The sequence below is a fragment of the Pectinophora gossypiella genome, chromosome 12 (genome assembly GCF_024362695.1).
Source record: "Pectinophora gossypiella chromosome 12, ilPecGoss1.1, whole genome shotgun sequence".
Taxonomy (NCBI): Eukaryota; Metazoa; Arthropoda; class Insecta; order Lepidoptera; family Gelechiidae; genus Pectinophora; species Pectinophora gossypiella.
Genome location: NC_065415.1, coordinates 15,285,312 through 15,303,320, shown reverse-complemented (window position 1 = coordinate 15,303,320; position 18,009 = coordinate 15,285,312). Strand labels below are relative to the sequence as shown.

Here is an 18,009-nt window from a genome sequence, read left to right as displayed (position 1 = left end):
TTGTCATAATATAATACTATACAACATTCCCTACGTATGTACAATATCTCTCCTTTAACTACCGAATACGGTGCATTACTCTACTCATCCCATTTAGGCAAAATTGAAGTATCCTGTTTGAGAATTATCAATGTCTTATGCTAAAGAAATGTTTGCAGAAGTTTGCATCCTCTGACAATTTTCTATACATATACAGGTGTTAGTGAAACCATACCGAATACTGAGGGGGTGATGCAGCTCATGATTCCATGAGTTCATATCAAGTGTTCATATCATATCTTGAGGTTGAACGTGCGCAACGTGGACTAATCAAGGTCATGTATTTCAAGAAAAGGAGATTCTCTACTGAAAGACTATATATTCTGTCTGGATTACTGTCAGTGAGGAAACTGTATGTTCTTCACTCAGTATTAAACCTACATAAAAAAATAAAATACTATCCTCTCAGCACAACAAAAAGAAGGAAAGAGGATCCTGTAAAAGTTCCTAGCACAAACACTGCTTTTGCTAAAAGGCAATTTAATAAAAGTGTCGCCGTGATATACAATAGGCTCAATACTTACTTGGAAATTTATCCCAAAAATTACTATTATTGCAAGGAGAAAATAACCACGTGGCTTGAGGCCAAAACCTACGATGAGATCGAATCCTTACTTCAATAATAGTAGGTGATGGATTAAACACACACGCACGCACGCACACACACACACGCACACACACACACACACACACACACACACAGTAGTAATTAGATAAGATAAAAAAATACACTTTGTAAATAAAATGTAAACTCAGATTATTAGATATAACTGGGAGTGAAGAGCGATGCCTCCTAACACAGACTTTGTAGTCTAAAAGGAGTCATCATCATGTAAAATAATATTGTAACTCTGTTTTAATTAATAAAGACATTTTCATTTCATTTTCATTTCAGTGGAATTTTCCGTCACATGAATTATGGAATTGAAAATAATTAAAATATACACTATTTAACAGTGGCTGCAAGTTGTCTTTGATTACTTGTGGCTCTGCCCACCCCATTTGGGATTACGGGCGTGAGTTTATGTATGTATTTATGTATGTATGTATGTATACACTATTTTCACACATACAAACACTTGATATTAACTCATCATGAGTCATGTCATGAGTTGAATCATCCTTCTCAGTGTTCGGTATGGTGCTGGTGTCACTACCACCCTGGACATAAAAACGAAAGGTCACCGACTGACTCACTCATCACGATATCTCAGAAACTACAAGTGCTAGGAGAATTAAATTTTGCATCGGGTTTTTTAGGACGTAGGTGCTCACTAAGATGGGATTCTGCGAAATTCAACCCAAAATTAATGGCCATTGGTATTAAATTTATAATTGGCTACTTGACAGTTTTCAGATAAGTATTTTATTATATAATAGAAAAAAAAACAAATTTTTCTTCAATTATTATTTAAGGCTTATTTTTAGGCTTATTTTCAGGCTTGAATCACCTGATTGTCCGAAAAAGTAAGATGATTCCGTGCTTCGGAAGGCACGTTAAGCCGTTGGTCCCGGCTATTAGCCGTAAAAACACCTCCACCAACCCGCAGTGGAGCAGCGTGGTGGAGTATGCTCCATACCCCCTCCGGTTGATTGAGGGGAGGCCTGTGCCCAGCAGTGGGACGTATATAGGCAGTTTATGTTATGTTATTATTTAAAATTTCGCGCGAAAACGGTTGATCGCGTGACATTTTGCCCAGTGACGTCACAGTTCAACAAACAAAGAAACTGTCAAACAGTTTTACTTGAGAAGTTGAGACCTGACATAGTTTTTATTTTGTGAAATGTGACGTCACACGAAGCTCAATCATGGCCGCCCGTGTTTCGGGTCGTGTAATACACAGAACTACCATATCCGCCATTTTTTATATTTTATTGTTATAACTGTCAAGTAGCCAATTTTGGTTAGGGTTGAAACACATCTGAGAGCACGAGATCGCATTTGTTCCGACAACGTACTGCAACACGCAATCGGCATTTGGTTTGCTCAGTATAGCCTGCGCCGGCTTTCCGCCGCCTCACATTGGCTATAGTATTTTTTTCCGGGACTAAGGGTGGTATTAATAAACTAATCTCAGCTTCGAGACTGCCCTCAAGATCATGTCAATGTGACAGTTCTCATATAAAAACAGAGACTTGAGCACGATCTTGAGGGCAGTCTCAGCTGAGATTCTTTTATTATTACCACCCTATGCTGCATACCTCCTTCTGTTGATTGAGAGGTTATTGCCCAGTAAACACATATACATATATACGTATTCGCTTCTCGTGTTATTCAGGCATTCAACGCGTTGTAATGGTGCGGATTCGGGCAACCACCTACTTAATTTAAGAGAACTAAAGCTAGCTCTATCTCTTTCTTGTACTTATTGTAAGTGAAGGATAGCAGTAATTTAAGAGCTGTCCAACAAAAATTGTAGGTTTTGTGTCCGCCTCAATCCTTATGAAACGATTTTACCGACACAACGTCAAGATTCCGACGAATATACAAATAAAAATAGAAATAACGGTTAGATGACAGTAATCGGTGGATAGCCAGCGGGTAGATTTGTAGACGGAACTTAAAAAATAAATCAATTTTTGACTATCTATCAGGCATTGATAATTCTCCTAGGTTCTTCTAAGGCATACACTTCACTGATTCTTCTTCAAGAACTTAACACTATAATAGTCTTTGATCACAATCATCTTGCACCGTATCTTATACTATTTGCAGTATCGGTCCGCTTTCATCTTGCTTCGTCGGTCGAGCAGTGTCTCGTGTAAGTTACCCTCAAGTTTGGCCCGTTTCAGTTCAGTGACCCCACTCTCGTTCACTCGTAACTTCTTGTCTTGGAACTTTTGGAATTTCTTTCTGGAATTTTGTAAAACTAAGAATTAAAATAGTGTTGCATGAGATGATACAGACCATGATTCTGAGTTGATATCGAGTGGAATTTTCCATCGCAAAATATGTAACTGAAAATAAATTAGAAAAAAACCATGAATTTTTCGATGGATATTCCACTTGATATTAACTTGGAATCATGAGCTCAATCATCCTCCTAAGTATTCGGTACGATGCCACTAACATCCTGTATGGCAAGTAAAGAAGAATATACATTGTATGCAACATGAAATAGGTAAAAAAAAACCATTACTTAAAATATTTTTGGAAAATGTTATTGAAGTGTAGGTGCGCACAGTTTGAGAATCTCTGCCTAAGTCAACATTATTATGATGAGCAGTTCAAAATCTATGATTTTCCTTTAGAAGTGATGATTAAAATACATAAAACATACGTCAGACCACTGCTAGAGTATGCATTTCAAGTGTGGAGTCCTTATTTTAAGAAGGATATAGAACTACTAGAAAAAGTACAACGAAGTTTCACTAAAATACCGAAAGAACTCAGGAATAAATCTTATGAAGAGAGGCTAGAAACTCTTAAGCTGACCACACTGCAAGCTCGCAGGGAGCGTGGAGACTTAATAGAGACATACAAAATCTTAAACAGCTACTATGACGTGGACAACTTCGAAGCACTATACTTGTTCAATCATAACACCAATCTAAGAGGTCATACGCTCAAACTCTGTAAAAGAATTTCAAACAACAACCCCCATAAGCATTTCCTGACTAACAGAGTAGTAACAGCGTGGAACGGGCTGCCGCAGGACGTGGTCTCCGCTTCTAGCATCAACACCTTCAAAAACAAATTGGACAATTACCATAAAACAGAGAAAGGAAAACACAACTGAATAGTTGAATACAGGCACTTATCAGTGAAAACTGCCTGCCTGAGTTAATAATAATAATAATAATAATAAAAAGTACCTATCAACAGAGAAGTAACTTGTTATTGTATTTTAGTGGGCTCATGTTTGCCGCATTTAGACTCTTAAGGTAGACCATTATGCAACCTAATATCTTCGAGTAGGTTCTGCACGGTAACCGCGATGCGCGGCGCGAATTATATCGAGGCCTTCGACCAATAGCCGTTTGATGTCCATCTATGTAGATAGCATTCGCATCGCATGTGCGCAGCGCGGTTGTCATGCAGACCTGGCTGAAGGTCAAAAGCCTGCTGGGTTTTTCAAAGGCTTAACAGTGCGACCCCATTTTTTTGTAACTGAAGTACTATACTCTCGGCATATCATGGGAGCAAGCTATAGAGGCTGCAAAAGCTCGCGATGAGTGGAAATCTGTTATTCGAGCCCTACATCGAAACAGGGGTTTTATTTATTTATTTTTTAATTATTTATTTAATTCAACTTCAATACACTAGCAGGGATAAAAGGATTAGAAGAAGAAGAGGAAGTAATACTATACCCTTGATTAGATATTCCTTTTTTAACAAAGTACTACTTAAAGCGGTATCAGTACTGGTTGGAGGCCGAGGAAATGGATTCTGGTAGCTCTAGCTAGAACATCACCGATTGAGAAACACCGTTCTACACGCTCTATCTATGGAGTAATGGCGATTACTCCACTGACAAGAGCGCAGCTTTTAAATAAAGAGAGAGACTACTTACACATAATTAACTTCAACTTCAGCCAGGTCTCCCTCCTCCTCTTCAGGCACATTGCTCTGTTTCACCTCCTTGCTGCGGTTACTCCGGATGTTGCACACTTCCTGTTCACCAGCGGTCACATTCTGAGCAACTACAGAGTCATCTTCTGGGTTCACCGACATGAACTTGCTTAGGGAACTCAGAATGGCTGTCTTACCTAGAAAGAGAAGTATGTACAGTTTAGATAGGTAATTAAGTGACGCAGACAAACATAAGTCCTGCTTATATTCTCAGGGGCACACACACACAACATCACAAGACAACAGACTGTTAACCCACCCAACCATGAACAAAAAAAAAACCATGAACAGTTATTACAAAGATAAACTAAATACAAAATACAATCCATGTTACGGAAGAACTCCAGGGACAGCGGCGCTACTATCGCTTCTTTTCTGGAGCGCATTATTATTTTAAACCTAGTTTAACTGGAATGTATAACTTGTAATCCTAACTCACCATCCTGCCAAACAGGTTCCCATTGTTCCATAGGCCCAACTGCATCGGATCGTCCCATCACCGTACCTTCTTTAGACACACCCAAGTATTTCCCATACCCTGACTTTAAGGCAAACTTAGTTTCTCCCGCTGGAAAAGCTGTGAAAATCTCCTCTGGGGATGGTCCTTCCCCATCATCATGTGGAGCTCCAATTGTGAATAATCCATTATCCAAAGCAGATATATAAGAGTTGTTGCCGAATTCTATAGATATGGAGCCCGTTATATCTTCGATACGTTCCACTTTCCACCAACCGCCATGTTTGAGTGCATCTTCGTCAACTTTGTTGTCTTCAGATTTATCCTTCCTCTTATGCTTGCGTTTCTTTGCTCTGTAAAATATCAAGTAATGAATTGTATTCTCTCGTCATAAAAATATCTTGGTAGCTGATTGACAGGTTAATAATTTCAATAACAAGAGCAGTTAATGTTTTTAAGGTCAGTAACTAATTGTATTTACTACTAGTAAATATAATAAAAACATTCAAACAAAATAAACTGCTTAAGAGGAAAGTTTTAAAACCAAACTTTCAACTTTAAAGGTGCTCATTTTTAGTATGTAAACTAGGGCGTAAATCGTAAACCCTTCAGCCTATAATCGGTCACAACATCTCTATAAACATATTCATTCTGCCTAGGTCTAGACCAAGTTATAGATTTTTCATTGTAACCACGCCCAGACCACACCTAGTTACGCCCATTACTAAATACTAGACCTAAAAGTATAAACACTCAAATTTTTAGTATTTTCTTCTAATATTCACCATCTGTAGGTAGTTGTTACTAAATCCCTTCCATATTTTTTTTTGCTAAGACGTACTTTGCCCGCCTTTTCAAGTGCGTAAAGGTTATGTACATAAAACTTAGTAAAAACTTCGTAAAATACTTACTTGGGCTTCTCCCCTTTCAGGACAAGCTTCCCTCGTTTCACAGCAGAGTACTCATCAGCCATAATTTACGTTTTTACACGAAAAATACTTGTTAAAACAAGGTGCGGCCTATGTTAAAATTACTTGCTCTAAAAGCAATTTTTGTTAAAGTTATTGTATACGAAATAGTATATCATGTGGTTATGCAAGTGTATTCCAATAAAACACTTAGAAACCCACTTAATTTCACTAAAATACGAGAAAAATAATTTCACGTCCACGCCTCGCAACAGAAAATAAACTATAGAGATTGCAATATCTATTTTGTAATCACAATCGAGTAAAAGCTCACATTTCTTGATTGATTAAAAATGCTTTTACTAAACAATTAAACACAATTTAAACAATCAGAAATGAAACAATTCGCGCAAAAAATAATTAATATTATTTTAATGCCATATATTTCATTTCATTACGAAAAATGTAATTAAACAAATCTTATGAATCGATGGATTGTGCAATTTTTTTGACTCTGCAAAAATTTTGCAATGCCTATTTGACATAATTTTGACGTTAACAATCAGCTGTTGCTATCGGCATTGTTTTGTGGAAAGTTTTGAAAGAAAAATGCGGAAAATTCTTCCAATATTCAGTAGAAAATTGTCTCACGTGTGCAACTTAAAGCCTTACAAGGAGACCAAATGGTTGATGCCCATTGGGAACCCGACAGGACTATATGTGTACAATTGTGTCGCCGAACAAAAGGTGCCAGTGATTCTAAATGATCCCCACATCGCGACATGGTATTCCTGCGGCCCTACGGTATACGACTCGGCTCACCTCGGCCATGCGAGCTGTTACGTGAAACTGGATATAGTCCAACGAATATTGAAAACATTTCTCAATATAAAACTCGTAACTGCAATGGGAGTCACGGATATCGACGACAAAATCATCAGAAAGGGTCTCAACACTAACACAGACTATCGAACTGTCGCCAAACAATATGAACACGAATTCTGGCTCGACATGGCCAAGTTAAATGTCGAGAAACCTATGATAATCACTCGAGTTTCAGACCACATTAGCAGCATCGAAAGTTTCGTCAAAACTTTATTAGACAATCAACAAGCTTACGCTACCAATGACGGCACGGTATATTTCGATACTAGTAAGTTTCCTTACTATGGGAAGCTTCAGAAAATGCAAGACTCAAGTGAACCAATTAGTAAACATAAAAGAAATAACATGGACTTTGCTCTTTGGAAAGGTCACAAGCCAGACGAGCCATATTGGACGACTTCTTGGGGAAAAGGGAGGCCTGGGTGGCATATAGAGTGCTCTGCAATGGTCAGCAAAGTATTTGGTTCACAGATTGACTTCCACGCTGGTGGCATTGACTTGCTGTTTCCTCATCATGAAAACGAAGAGGCTCAGTCTTGTGCATATCACAACAAACGACAATGGGCAAACTACTGGATTCATGTCGGCCACTTGCATGTCAAAGGAGACGTAAAAATGTCCAAGTCTTTGAAGAACACTGTCTCAATACCTACCCTATTAGAAACTTACAGCGCAGATACATTCCGAATGGCTTGTCTTATGTCAAACTACCGTTACCCAATGGAATTCACTGATGAAGTAATGAAGACTGCAGAGGAAGTCTTAAATAAATTCAAGTTTTTCCTAAAAGATGCATATGTATATGTAAATAACAATGCTACGCAGAGTGCTGATTACGCAGATACAATGCTGGACATTTTATGGAGAGAGGAAGAGGCAAATTTAGAGGCTCTTAAAGCAGATTTTGATACTGCCACTTGCATAAACTCACTGCTATTTTTGATCAGTTCCACCCACAAAATAATAAAAGCAGACACAGCGGAATTTTATCCTGTACCAATCGTTTTGATTGCTGATTACATTACGAACTTTTTGACCAAACTAGGCTTAAAACTGCAGGATACTTCAGAGCAAAGTATTTCGAACTCTTTGATTGACACCCTTGTTGAGTTTAGGCATTCGGTTAGAACAAATGCTCTTGGCAAAAAGGACAAGGAACTATTAAGTGCATGTGATGTTGTCAGGGATAAAATGAAGTCACTGAAAGTGCAAATAAATGATAGCAATAAAACTGCCTCATGGGTATTTACTAAGTAAATACGCTATTATTATAATTTTTTTTTCACTATTATTAATGAGCTGTAAAAACACTTCCACCAACCCGCAGTGGAGCAGCGTGGTGGAGTATGCTCCATACCCTCTCCAGTTGATTGAGAGGAGGCCTGTGCCCAGCAGTGGGACATATATAGACTATTTATGTTGTTATGTTATATTATTAAGTAAAACACTTGTCTAATAGCAATAATTGTAACCTAAGCTAATAGATATTCTTTCATAAGTAATATAACTAATGAGGTATTATTATGTAGTACAATGACATAATTGTTAATCATTTTAAATTAAAATTGTTACATTTTTAAAGTTTATTCGTAATCTCGTCTCTCTTTTACATTATTTTGTAAAACATAAATATAATGTTAAATTTAGTATTTAGTAAGTTGTATAAATCGTTTTTAATTAATGTTCAAATTGTTTAGTTTCAATGTAAGATCATTCATAACAGAATACTTAACCCGTATCAATGATCAATCAATTACAATCAGTCACTAGCTGCCAATGTATTAGCGAAGCGAAGATTCTTATGTCGACTGCAGTTTGATACTCGCGCATGCGCAGTTTGTTGTTTTCTTACCACCGAGGCTTGAGCCACTCTTGGTGCTCATGCCAGTCTCATAGTTTAAAGTATTTAATGATAATCAAACTATCACTTTATATAACAAAAGATCAAATATCATCAAAATACTACTCTTTTACACAAAATCTTTTTTTTCATTCTTCTTTTTTTTCTAGTCTTTGCTTACCCCAGTGGGTAACAGGCGTGAGTTTATGTATGTATGTACCACTCTTTTACGTGCAAACACTAATTTAAGGCCTCGTTCACACAAGCAGTATGAAATCTCTGTCACACACATGTAACTGGTGAAAAATAAAACAAATTTTATATGGCAAGTACATATATTGTTCACATTTCCACAGCTGATCTATGTCCCATACACAAATCTACCAAAATGTCCACTTAAACATATATTAGCATTATTATGACTTCGTACTAGTTCAAAGATAAACAATTTAAAAACACCGCTTAAAAGTTGGGTCTGTCAGGTTAAATGTTAAACAATTTACTTATATTTATTATGAAAATAGTAGTCGGGTTTTGAGCAGTGATTGAAGTGTTTGATGGAAGTTGTTTAAGCAGTGCATCCCTGCTGACTGTATATTTCTGAGTGAATGTGAGTACTTAGTGCATCTTGCGACCGATGTACTGTCTAGCCCCATCCGAGCCAATACGCAATACACACTTCAAATCGAAATACTGAAGTATCATCGTATCGGGCAACGGAGCATGCGACATATCGCCAAAATGGCGGCGAGTGCAAGTTTTGTCGGCGGCTTTAGCGTGTATTAGTATAAGTTGTTATCCGTCGAATCCAATATGAAAAGACCTCACTGAATACTAGTCGCGAAACTAAAGACGGTTCTAGATATAATGGGTCATTTACTTAAAATTCTTAACAAAATAGCAAGCTCTGCACGCCGCGCGCGGCGCGTGTTACACCAAGGGTTTCGACCTATAGACGCAACGAATGCTATCTACATGTATAGACGTCGCACGGCTATTGGTCGAAGCCTACGATATAAATCGCGCCGCGCGCGTTGCGGTTGCTGTGTCGCGAGGGCTGAAATGAATTACCTAGGTGACATTTCAAATAATTTCTTTTACAATAGACCCGATTAATTTTACGTCAGTCTTATACAATTTTACATTCAATGCTACATATTTGTTCGAACTGAATCCTTAATATAACTGTGAGCACTTTAAAACAAACATTAAGTACAATCCATACACAACTATGCAAATTTAACAACAGATCAATTTCTACAGTTATTGCTGAGCCATGTGAAATGTGTGTCTAAAGTTATGAACAGTGTTAAATAAATTGCTAATATTATTTCAAATGTGTAACAGTGAATGGCCCCGATTCCTGCAGACACCTAATTTTATTTTAAGTTATACCCGACATTTTCTTATCCGCCGAAAAGGAAAGGGACGGACGATTGTCAACAAGTTAATTTTAAAATGAATGAATAACCCGTACAAATAAAATATGCATCTCCCTGGTATGCAATCCGTTTGACGTGCTGTCTACTTAATTCTGTCGGGTTATTGGCTGTAAAATTTTTAGACGGTTGTTTTAGATTTCTGCTTAAAATTGACGTGTATTCCATAAATTTTATGCCTGTCGAATACCCGTCCCTTTCTTTTTCAACGGATGAGAGAATGAGAGCTATAACTTAAAACAAGATGGCGTCTGCAGGAATTAGCACCGTTCTTATAATTTTACTAACACAGTCTCGACCATTATAGTAGTATTGAACATTCGGATTTCTTCCAAATATTTTACTTATTTTTCATGTTGTTTATTCTTCACAAGACAAATCACACAACACAACAAAACTATTATTTTTGAGATATAATACCAATATTTGTGCGCCGAAATTCCAATGGCTGGTACAGTCATGAGCAATATAATGTACCCACTTTAGGACTCTGTCGCACTAACATATTTGACATTTAGTGAGACTTACAGTTCAATTTCTCAAAAAAGTTAATGTGACATGGTACCAAAGTGTATACATATTAATACTCGTGACCATACTTAATTTTGCGGGTAGTTTAAACCGTAGTTTTTCTCTTGTATCATGTTCTCTGCTTTATACACTTTCCACGCTACTAAATAGTCCCTAACCATTTTGAATAGAGTGTAGTAGTTGATAAATATTAGTATAACTATTGACAGGAAGTTATGCCAGGGTATTGAGCTGAATAAGAGGCACAATTGGAGCGCTATTAAGGAGAGCTGGAGGCAAAGTAACATGCATAGTAGCATTGATGGGTTCGCGAACACCGCCTGTGGAAGATTGAAGATAAATAAATAAATACATCGGTCTCTTCTATCGTGTGGGTTGCGAGGTGGATTGGACCCCATCAACCCTGGTGTCAGGGTTACACCGCCATAGGCCCCCGATATGACTCATGTAACGACTACGTACTTACATCAGGGACCAACGGCTTAACATGCCTCCCGAATCACGGATCATCTTACTTTTGGACAATCAGGTGATCAGCCTGTAATGTCCTAACCAAACTAGGGATCACAAAGTGATTTTTGTGATTTTGTCCCCACCGGGATTATTACTTTCGGACAATCAGGTGATCAGCCTGTAATGTGCTATAAGGGCAGAAGGTTGATGATGATAGACTGTTTATGTTATGTACAATACTCACATAAAACCGTCCGAACTGCGCCTCGTCGGGGCCCAATATCGAACCTCGCGTCCACACGCGCCACTCCGTCCATCCGGAGTTGCCATTTGTTAGGATTGCATCTGTAAAACATTCAAGAAACAGGTAAGAAAAACACTAAAACATTACATGTGCCTATACAATTTGAGGGTTGCCTTCGATTTCTCTGGGACTGGGATACCATCATCAGATCATGACATGTTGACAATGAGACCACCTGGAAGCCATAACTTTTGAATAAAAAAAAGAATTTTCCAAGGCGGTCCAGGTGTCTTCGACCAATCGGGGAACATCTTTTATCTTTTTATACGTAGTATTATTACTTATTCTATGGTCGGATACCTGGTCGATTGTTCTCCAGGTGTTTGCTGGCTCGGTGCGATATGTCGCAGTAGGCGGCCGAGAGCAGCTGGCTGCAGTACCGGCCGAAGAGGCCGCCCCATACGAACGCCACCTGCTGGGACGCGCTGTACACGTCATAGTACAGGTACGACTGGAAAATATACAGGAACATGTTAAAAAAAGCTCGTGGAGCTCGGTGGCGCAGCGGTTAACGCGCTCGGTCTGCGATTGTTGAAGTTAAGCAACTTTCGCAAAAGCCGGTCATAGGATGGGTGACCACAAAAAAAAAGTTTTCATCTCGAGCTACTCCGTATTTCGGAAGTCACGTTAAGCCGTTGGTCCCGGCTGCATAAGCAGTCGTTAATAACCATCAATCCGCACTGGGCCTGGATGGTTTAAGGCCCGATCCCCCTATCCATCCATAGGGAAGGCCCGTGCCAGCAGTCGGGACGTTAATGGGCTGATGATGATGATGTTAAAAAAATATTAGAGATCCCCCCGAGGTTTCGCTCGGGTGCAATGCTCACGAAAAATGAAATGATTTACGACATCACATTAAAAACCTCAAAAATAACAGTATTTCTCCACTATTCAATGGATGGTATTATACATATAAACCTTCCTCTTGAATGACTCTGTCTATTAAAAAAAACGTAGTTTTAAAGATTTAAGCGTACATAGGGATATAGGGATAGAAAAAGCGACTTTGTTTTATACTATGTAGTGATGATGCACCAATTAGTCGCCCAGACGGGGATAACGTAGAAACCTTGCCAGTTACAGAGGCGGAGATGGGAGTTATCGGTAAGGCAATGCAGGACGGAAGGGGCAAGTCACAGGGACTGTAAACTGGAACCCGACAGAGGGCAGCAGTAACTGTCAGTACTATTCAGAGGCGGAGGACAGGAGTCCTAGTACGGCTTTGAAATAGACTACTCTGGGCGCCATCCCACTCGCGTTAGAGTACTGCGGGGCGGAAAGCAAGAGGAAAACCACTGCTTTATTTTTCCCTAAAAAAGTAGTATGGAGAACGCTACAATGGCAAGAGCGTGGCTCTTAATGATGATCAACTAGTCGGTAATGGGTCAGCTGTTCAGCCGACTAGTCGGCTATTAATATTTTAGCTTCAAAATTCAATAGGAAATTTGAGGATTTTATACACTACACAGATAACCAATAAGACAGCAAATACAATACTAATATCTTACCTGCGCAAAACACAGAGGCACAAAACTAGAATAGTACGCTCCAGCGACTGAATTAAAGAGTATCTTCTTAACCCTCATGTTGAAGTCCAGCCTTAGCGCCTCGACCTCCGTGCGGATCTGGCAGGGGTCGTGCGAGCAACAGTGGAGTGGAGGGTCCCCATTATGCAACTCCAGAAACGGACTTGCTTGGAATCCGAATAGCATGAAGTAGATTATTGCTCTGGAATTTATTAAAAAAAAAATTGTCTGTGGCTAAGTAAAAAGAGGCATAATAATATGTCGAGAGGCAGAATGAAACAAAGTAAAAAAATAATAATACTAGATCAGGGGGGTTAAAATGGCCACATTGAAGCAATTCATCTAAAAAAGCAATATTGCAATTTGACATTTGCGCATATAAAAGTAAGTGCGCAATGCACACAAATGTCAAGTAGCAATATAGCTTTTTTAGATGAATTGTTTCCATGTGGCCTTTTTAAATTTTGAATACGGGGGATTCAAGTTCAGTATAAAGTAAAAGGGCTTTGAACGATGAGATGAGAGCCTTCAGCGCTCCCCATTTGTCCGGCCAAGTAGTTAATAAAATCTACAATAACTCACGTCAATAAAAAAAGAGAAATTTCCTTCCGTTTAACCTACTAATTTCATGGATAACAGACATCTACATGTTTTATCTTTTTTTATAGGGTTTAGGCGCATAATGACAAAAACGCAAAATGACAGATTCGTAAAATGACAGACGTTAGGTATAAATGATGACCCGTTTTAATACACCCAGGCACAATTACAACTTACACCCATTATTCGTCTGATCAAAATAAAGAGAAGCAATATAGGTAGCAAAATCTACACGTAATGTGATCCAAATATCAAGCAATAATTATTTTTACATATGCTACTGCAATTACATTGTATTTTGGAATAATTATCTACCCAAGTAATAAGAAAATAGGCAATTTACATGTTAAAGCTGTACAATGCTATCTATATTATTTTTTTGTGAACATAGCCTGGAAAGTTCCTCACTAGCAAATTCAAATTCAAAAATATCTTTATTCAGTAGGTAACATAGTTACACTTTGAATCGACATTTTTTACATAACGAACGTCTCATCCGCCTAAAACTACTGCAGCTTCTCACAACCTGTATAGCCGGGGAAAAGAAGCTGCAAGAAAAACCTCGGCACAGGGCCCTAGACGTTCTTTAAAAAAATAAAAAAAAATAAACATAAAATATTGGTATACAATTGAGTAATTTAGCTGCCTAATATCAGTTCTCAGACAGTTAATCCCATGCATTCATATCTTCTAAATAATCACTAACTTTATAATAACCTTTTTTGTAAAGTTTTTGTTTAACTACTGTCTTAAAACAGTTGAAAGGCAAATTCTGAATGTCAATGGGAATCTTATTGTAAAAACGTATACATTGCCCCTTAAAAGATTTAGTAATCTTATGTAATCGACTGACTTGTAAAGCAAGTTTATTTTTATTCCTGGTATTAACAATGTGCCGATCGCTATTTTTTGCAAATAATCCTATATGTTTTTTTACATATATTAAGTTAAGCAACTGAGCACTAATGTGCTCAGTAATCAATATTATACAGAATTGATTCTATATGTATAATTATTTATTATCATAGCTGGCAGGGATGTTACGGAGCTCCGTAACCGAAACTATCGGATATCCGATATAAAAAATCATTCGTACCCCAACCGAATCCGAAATAAAAGTTTCGGATAATACTTATCGAATAGGAGCGAAGCCTAATTGAGACACGTTATGACAAGTTGTTTTGACTGGCTAGCCGCTGCCAGTGCCAACGCACAAGCCGCGCGCATGGTTTGTTTCATTCTTCTTTTCTCGTCATAGCATAATTATATAACTTGTCGTTATAAATAAAACCACTTTATTTGGTACCTTACTTTTGATTTGTATTTTACTTTTGAAATTCCTTAAAAAAATAATATCCTTAATTGAAATTATCCAAAATTAACGAATAATCCTAAATAATTTATTATCTATATCCGGTATAATAATCATTCTTATATCCGTATCCGAAATTTCATATCCATAACATCCCTGATAGCTGGGCACGAGACCGCTAATCCGTAATCCATTTATGCATAATTAACGTAGTATATATATTATATACAAATATAAATAATTAGGTATATAACAATTATAATAGGTACTTACGGATATAACAGGTAAAATATTTTGACAGGAGGATACTTTAAGTAAATGAAGTAGGCGCACCAGGCCATCGCCCCCAGCACGACGCCCAATATGAACATCCTGCAATTAACATGATACAATACAAAAACGGATGCTTTTTAAAAAAATCTCCTTATAGAATGTGAGTGTATTTGTGTATAGGGTGTGTGGTGTGGTGTAACTGGCTACGTGCTCACCCGGCGGCGGCGTGCGCGTGCGGGCGCGCGGCGGGCGGCAGCAGCGCGCGCAGCGCCGCGCGCGCCGCCGCCGCCGCGCAGCGCCGGCTCAGCAGCGCCACGATGAACGCCACCAGGTGCGGCTCCATCAGGTAAAAGTTCTGCAAACGCGGGAAATCCGTCAAATAAATCACCATAACATAACATAGACATACGGCTATGCATCACCTGAAGGTGTTAAACAATAGTGTAATATATAATACATTATGTACCCCGACAAAAAAAATATACATACATAAAATTACACCTATTTTCCACTGGAGAAATAAAACAGGAGCAATATATATTTTTTTATTCTAATGAGAATTGGGCTGATAATTCATCACTGTTCCATTCACTATATCTGTGAATTGTCTTTCTGATGACTTGTGAATACAGATTTTAGTGCACATTTTCATTTATACATATAAAAATTATGCCTTTCAAAAATATCAAAATAATTAAACTATATGTATAAGATATAAACTGACAAACACTGAGCAAAAATGTATGACAAAAGAACCATCAATTACACTCACCATTGCCTGGTTAGTGTGTGAGTGCGGTAGCCACCACACTGTCCTGTACAGGTTGAGAAACTGCAGCCCCGATGCCACCAGTGTAAACACAAATGTCATTGCTTCAAACAACAGCTCCCCATCCTGGAAATTACGATGGTATACATGGTACATAGCCATCAAAATTAGTAATAGTTACAATCTACGTTTTTATGCTAGTATGACCAAGAAAGTGGTTGAGTAGGTAGTTACAAATATATGAATATTGATTGATTAAGAACTCCAAGTCATGGCCATGGAAATCTCTTGTTTCAACAAGAGTGCTACGATGAACAGTTTATAACAGAATTAAAAAAGTAAAAACTTATTAAGTTTTTGCCCTGGTTACTAAGTTTCTAGGCCACATAATATTTTCTTTATCTTTATAGAAATTTTGTATAGTTTGTCTCTTCTCTGTGACAACACAATACTTACAAGTAGAATAAAAAATCTATTATAAAACAAATTGCTCAATTTACAATTATTAATTGAGGTGCTCCCAGGAATTGCAACAAATTATGCCCAAAAAAACTAGAGATAGTAGATTTACGCCTAATTTGCCATACCTGTGGTATATATGGGAAAGGAATGTGTTTAGGTGCTAATGTCCCTTCTAATCCACCAGTAGCTGAAGGAAGACGCGTGCTGCGAACACGCTTGGTTCCTCCATTCATTTCCTCTTCTGGAACTGGGAAGGCTCCCTGAAATAATTATAAACAGAACTTAATTATAAACTATTGTGTAGTTTTTTTTATACAAAATTACCTGTATACTTTATTAATCAAACTAAAACACACATCCATGCAAATACTAGCAATTTTATTGACCTTTTTGATGTTAGAAACTACATTTTATTTTAAAATGTATAATTTTACAAGTCTTTTTGAATTATCAACTCTTCTTTCATATCATTGAATTTCTTAATATTTATAAAGAAACATGTTACATACTGTCTACAAATCAGAATGGTTATCGCTCGCCCTTGTGGGCCGTCAGCGACGCCTTAACCCTGTTGCTGGTTAGTACAAAAACATCACACAGTGACGATATCGAAAGATAAAGAAATACTGACCTTTTTCACTCCAGACGCTTTCTTAGTCCCAGGGGGCACCATTTTGCAGGCAATAGGTGGCAAGGGTCGCTTTACAAGCGGGTCTTTGATGATTTTCCTCCGCCTAGACACAGCAGTGGAAGAAGTATTGCAGACCTGGGAGTTAGCCCAACGTCTAGCCAAAAGTATAGTCAGACAGCCAACGACCGCTGGTAAGAAGAACACGACAAAAGGGCCACTCTCATTTTCGGTACAACTCATCACTCACATGTTAAAGTATTAAAAAGAGAGTCACAATAATATATTTCGATCCTCACGCACAAAATCTACACGTCCAACTGTCAAAGTAACTAGTGTTGTATACTTGAATATATTGTGTTTGCGATATTTAAAATTGTCGATAGGAGATAAGAGGACTTTTTTGCGGGAACGAGAACGGGACGGTTGCTTCTTCATTGAATAATCTAAATAATTAATACGACGTGGTGTTTTGTGTCGGAACACATTATATCGGAATATTCTACAAACAAAGAATACCTATCTATTTTCGCTTTGCTAAGAAGCCGCTTCATAACACGAAAGTTTGTGCGGACTTTTGAGTCAATTAATTTGGGGTTCGGCGTAAGAGTCTGCTCTGAGGGTGGGGGCTTAGGTGTCATCATTAATCGTCATCACCTTTCATCATTATTTAATTAATCATCACTAAGAAAAAATACATAAAACATGGCTATATGGGCATAGTTCCCTTTGCCTTGCCCTTCGGGGAAAACTGAAACAAAAAAAAAAAGGAGATAAGAAATGTAACAGTGTACAATAAGATACTGTAATGACGATTGTTAAACAATTTCACACCCCAGACACATCGTACAAAAACTTCGTTGTACACAGACACTACACAGTCATAGACATAGAAAAGAGTACACAGTACACATTTACATTACTGTACTCGCACATCTGAGTGTGTGTCGTCTCACGCCCATTCGTACGATCAAAGATTAATCCTAAGACCGAGGAGGGTGAGATAAACC

The 18,009-nt window shown here is 37.9% G+C and overlaps 3 protein-coding genes across 3 annotated transcripts; 1 reads left to right on the top strand and 2 right to left on the bottom strand.

Moving 5' to 3' along the window:
• Positions 1 to 1,489: 1,489 nt before the first annotated feature.
• LOC126371317 (protein FRG1 homolog) lies at positions 1,490 to 6,265 on the bottom strand. Its single transcript, XM_050016623.1, has 4 exons — positions 5,981 to 6,265; positions 5,052 to 5,422; positions 4,554 to 4,749; positions 1,490 to 2,893 (listed from the first exon to the last, which is right to left on the bottom strand). The coding sequence occupies exons 1-4, from the start codon at positions 6,040 to 6,042 to the stop codon at positions 2,746 to 2,748; spliced, it is 777 nt and encodes a 258-aa protein (XP_049872580.1). The 5' UTR covers positions 6,043 to 6,265; the 3' UTR covers positions 1,490 to 2,745.
• Positions 6,266 to 6,521: 256 nt separating this feature from the next.
• On the top strand, positions 6,522 to 9,034 carry LOC126371262 (probable cysteine--tRNA ligase, mitochondrial). Its single transcript, XM_050016543.1, has one exon. The coding sequence runs from the start codon at positions 6,587 to 6,589 to the stop codon at positions 8,117 to 8,119; it is 1,533 nt and encodes a 510-aa protein (XP_049872500.1). The 5' UTR covers positions 6,522 to 6,586; the 3' UTR covers positions 8,120 to 9,034.
• On the bottom strand, positions 9,019 to 17,322 carry LOC126371269 (transmembrane protein 39A). Its single transcript, XM_050016553.1, has 9 exons — positions 17,003 to 17,322; positions 16,497 to 16,631; positions 15,913 to 16,035; positions 15,356 to 15,495; positions 15,141 to 15,239; positions 12,938 to 13,157; positions 11,730 to 11,880; positions 11,370 to 11,470; positions 9,019 to 10,992 (listed from the first exon to the last, which is right to left on the bottom strand). The coding sequence occupies exons 1-9, from the start codon at positions 17,240 to 17,242 to the stop codon at positions 10,741 to 10,743; spliced, it is 1,461 nt and encodes a 486-aa protein (XP_049872510.1). The 5' UTR covers positions 17,243 to 17,322; the 3' UTR covers positions 9,019 to 10,740.
• Between the last annotated feature and the right edge of the window lie 687 nt (positions 17,323 to 18,009).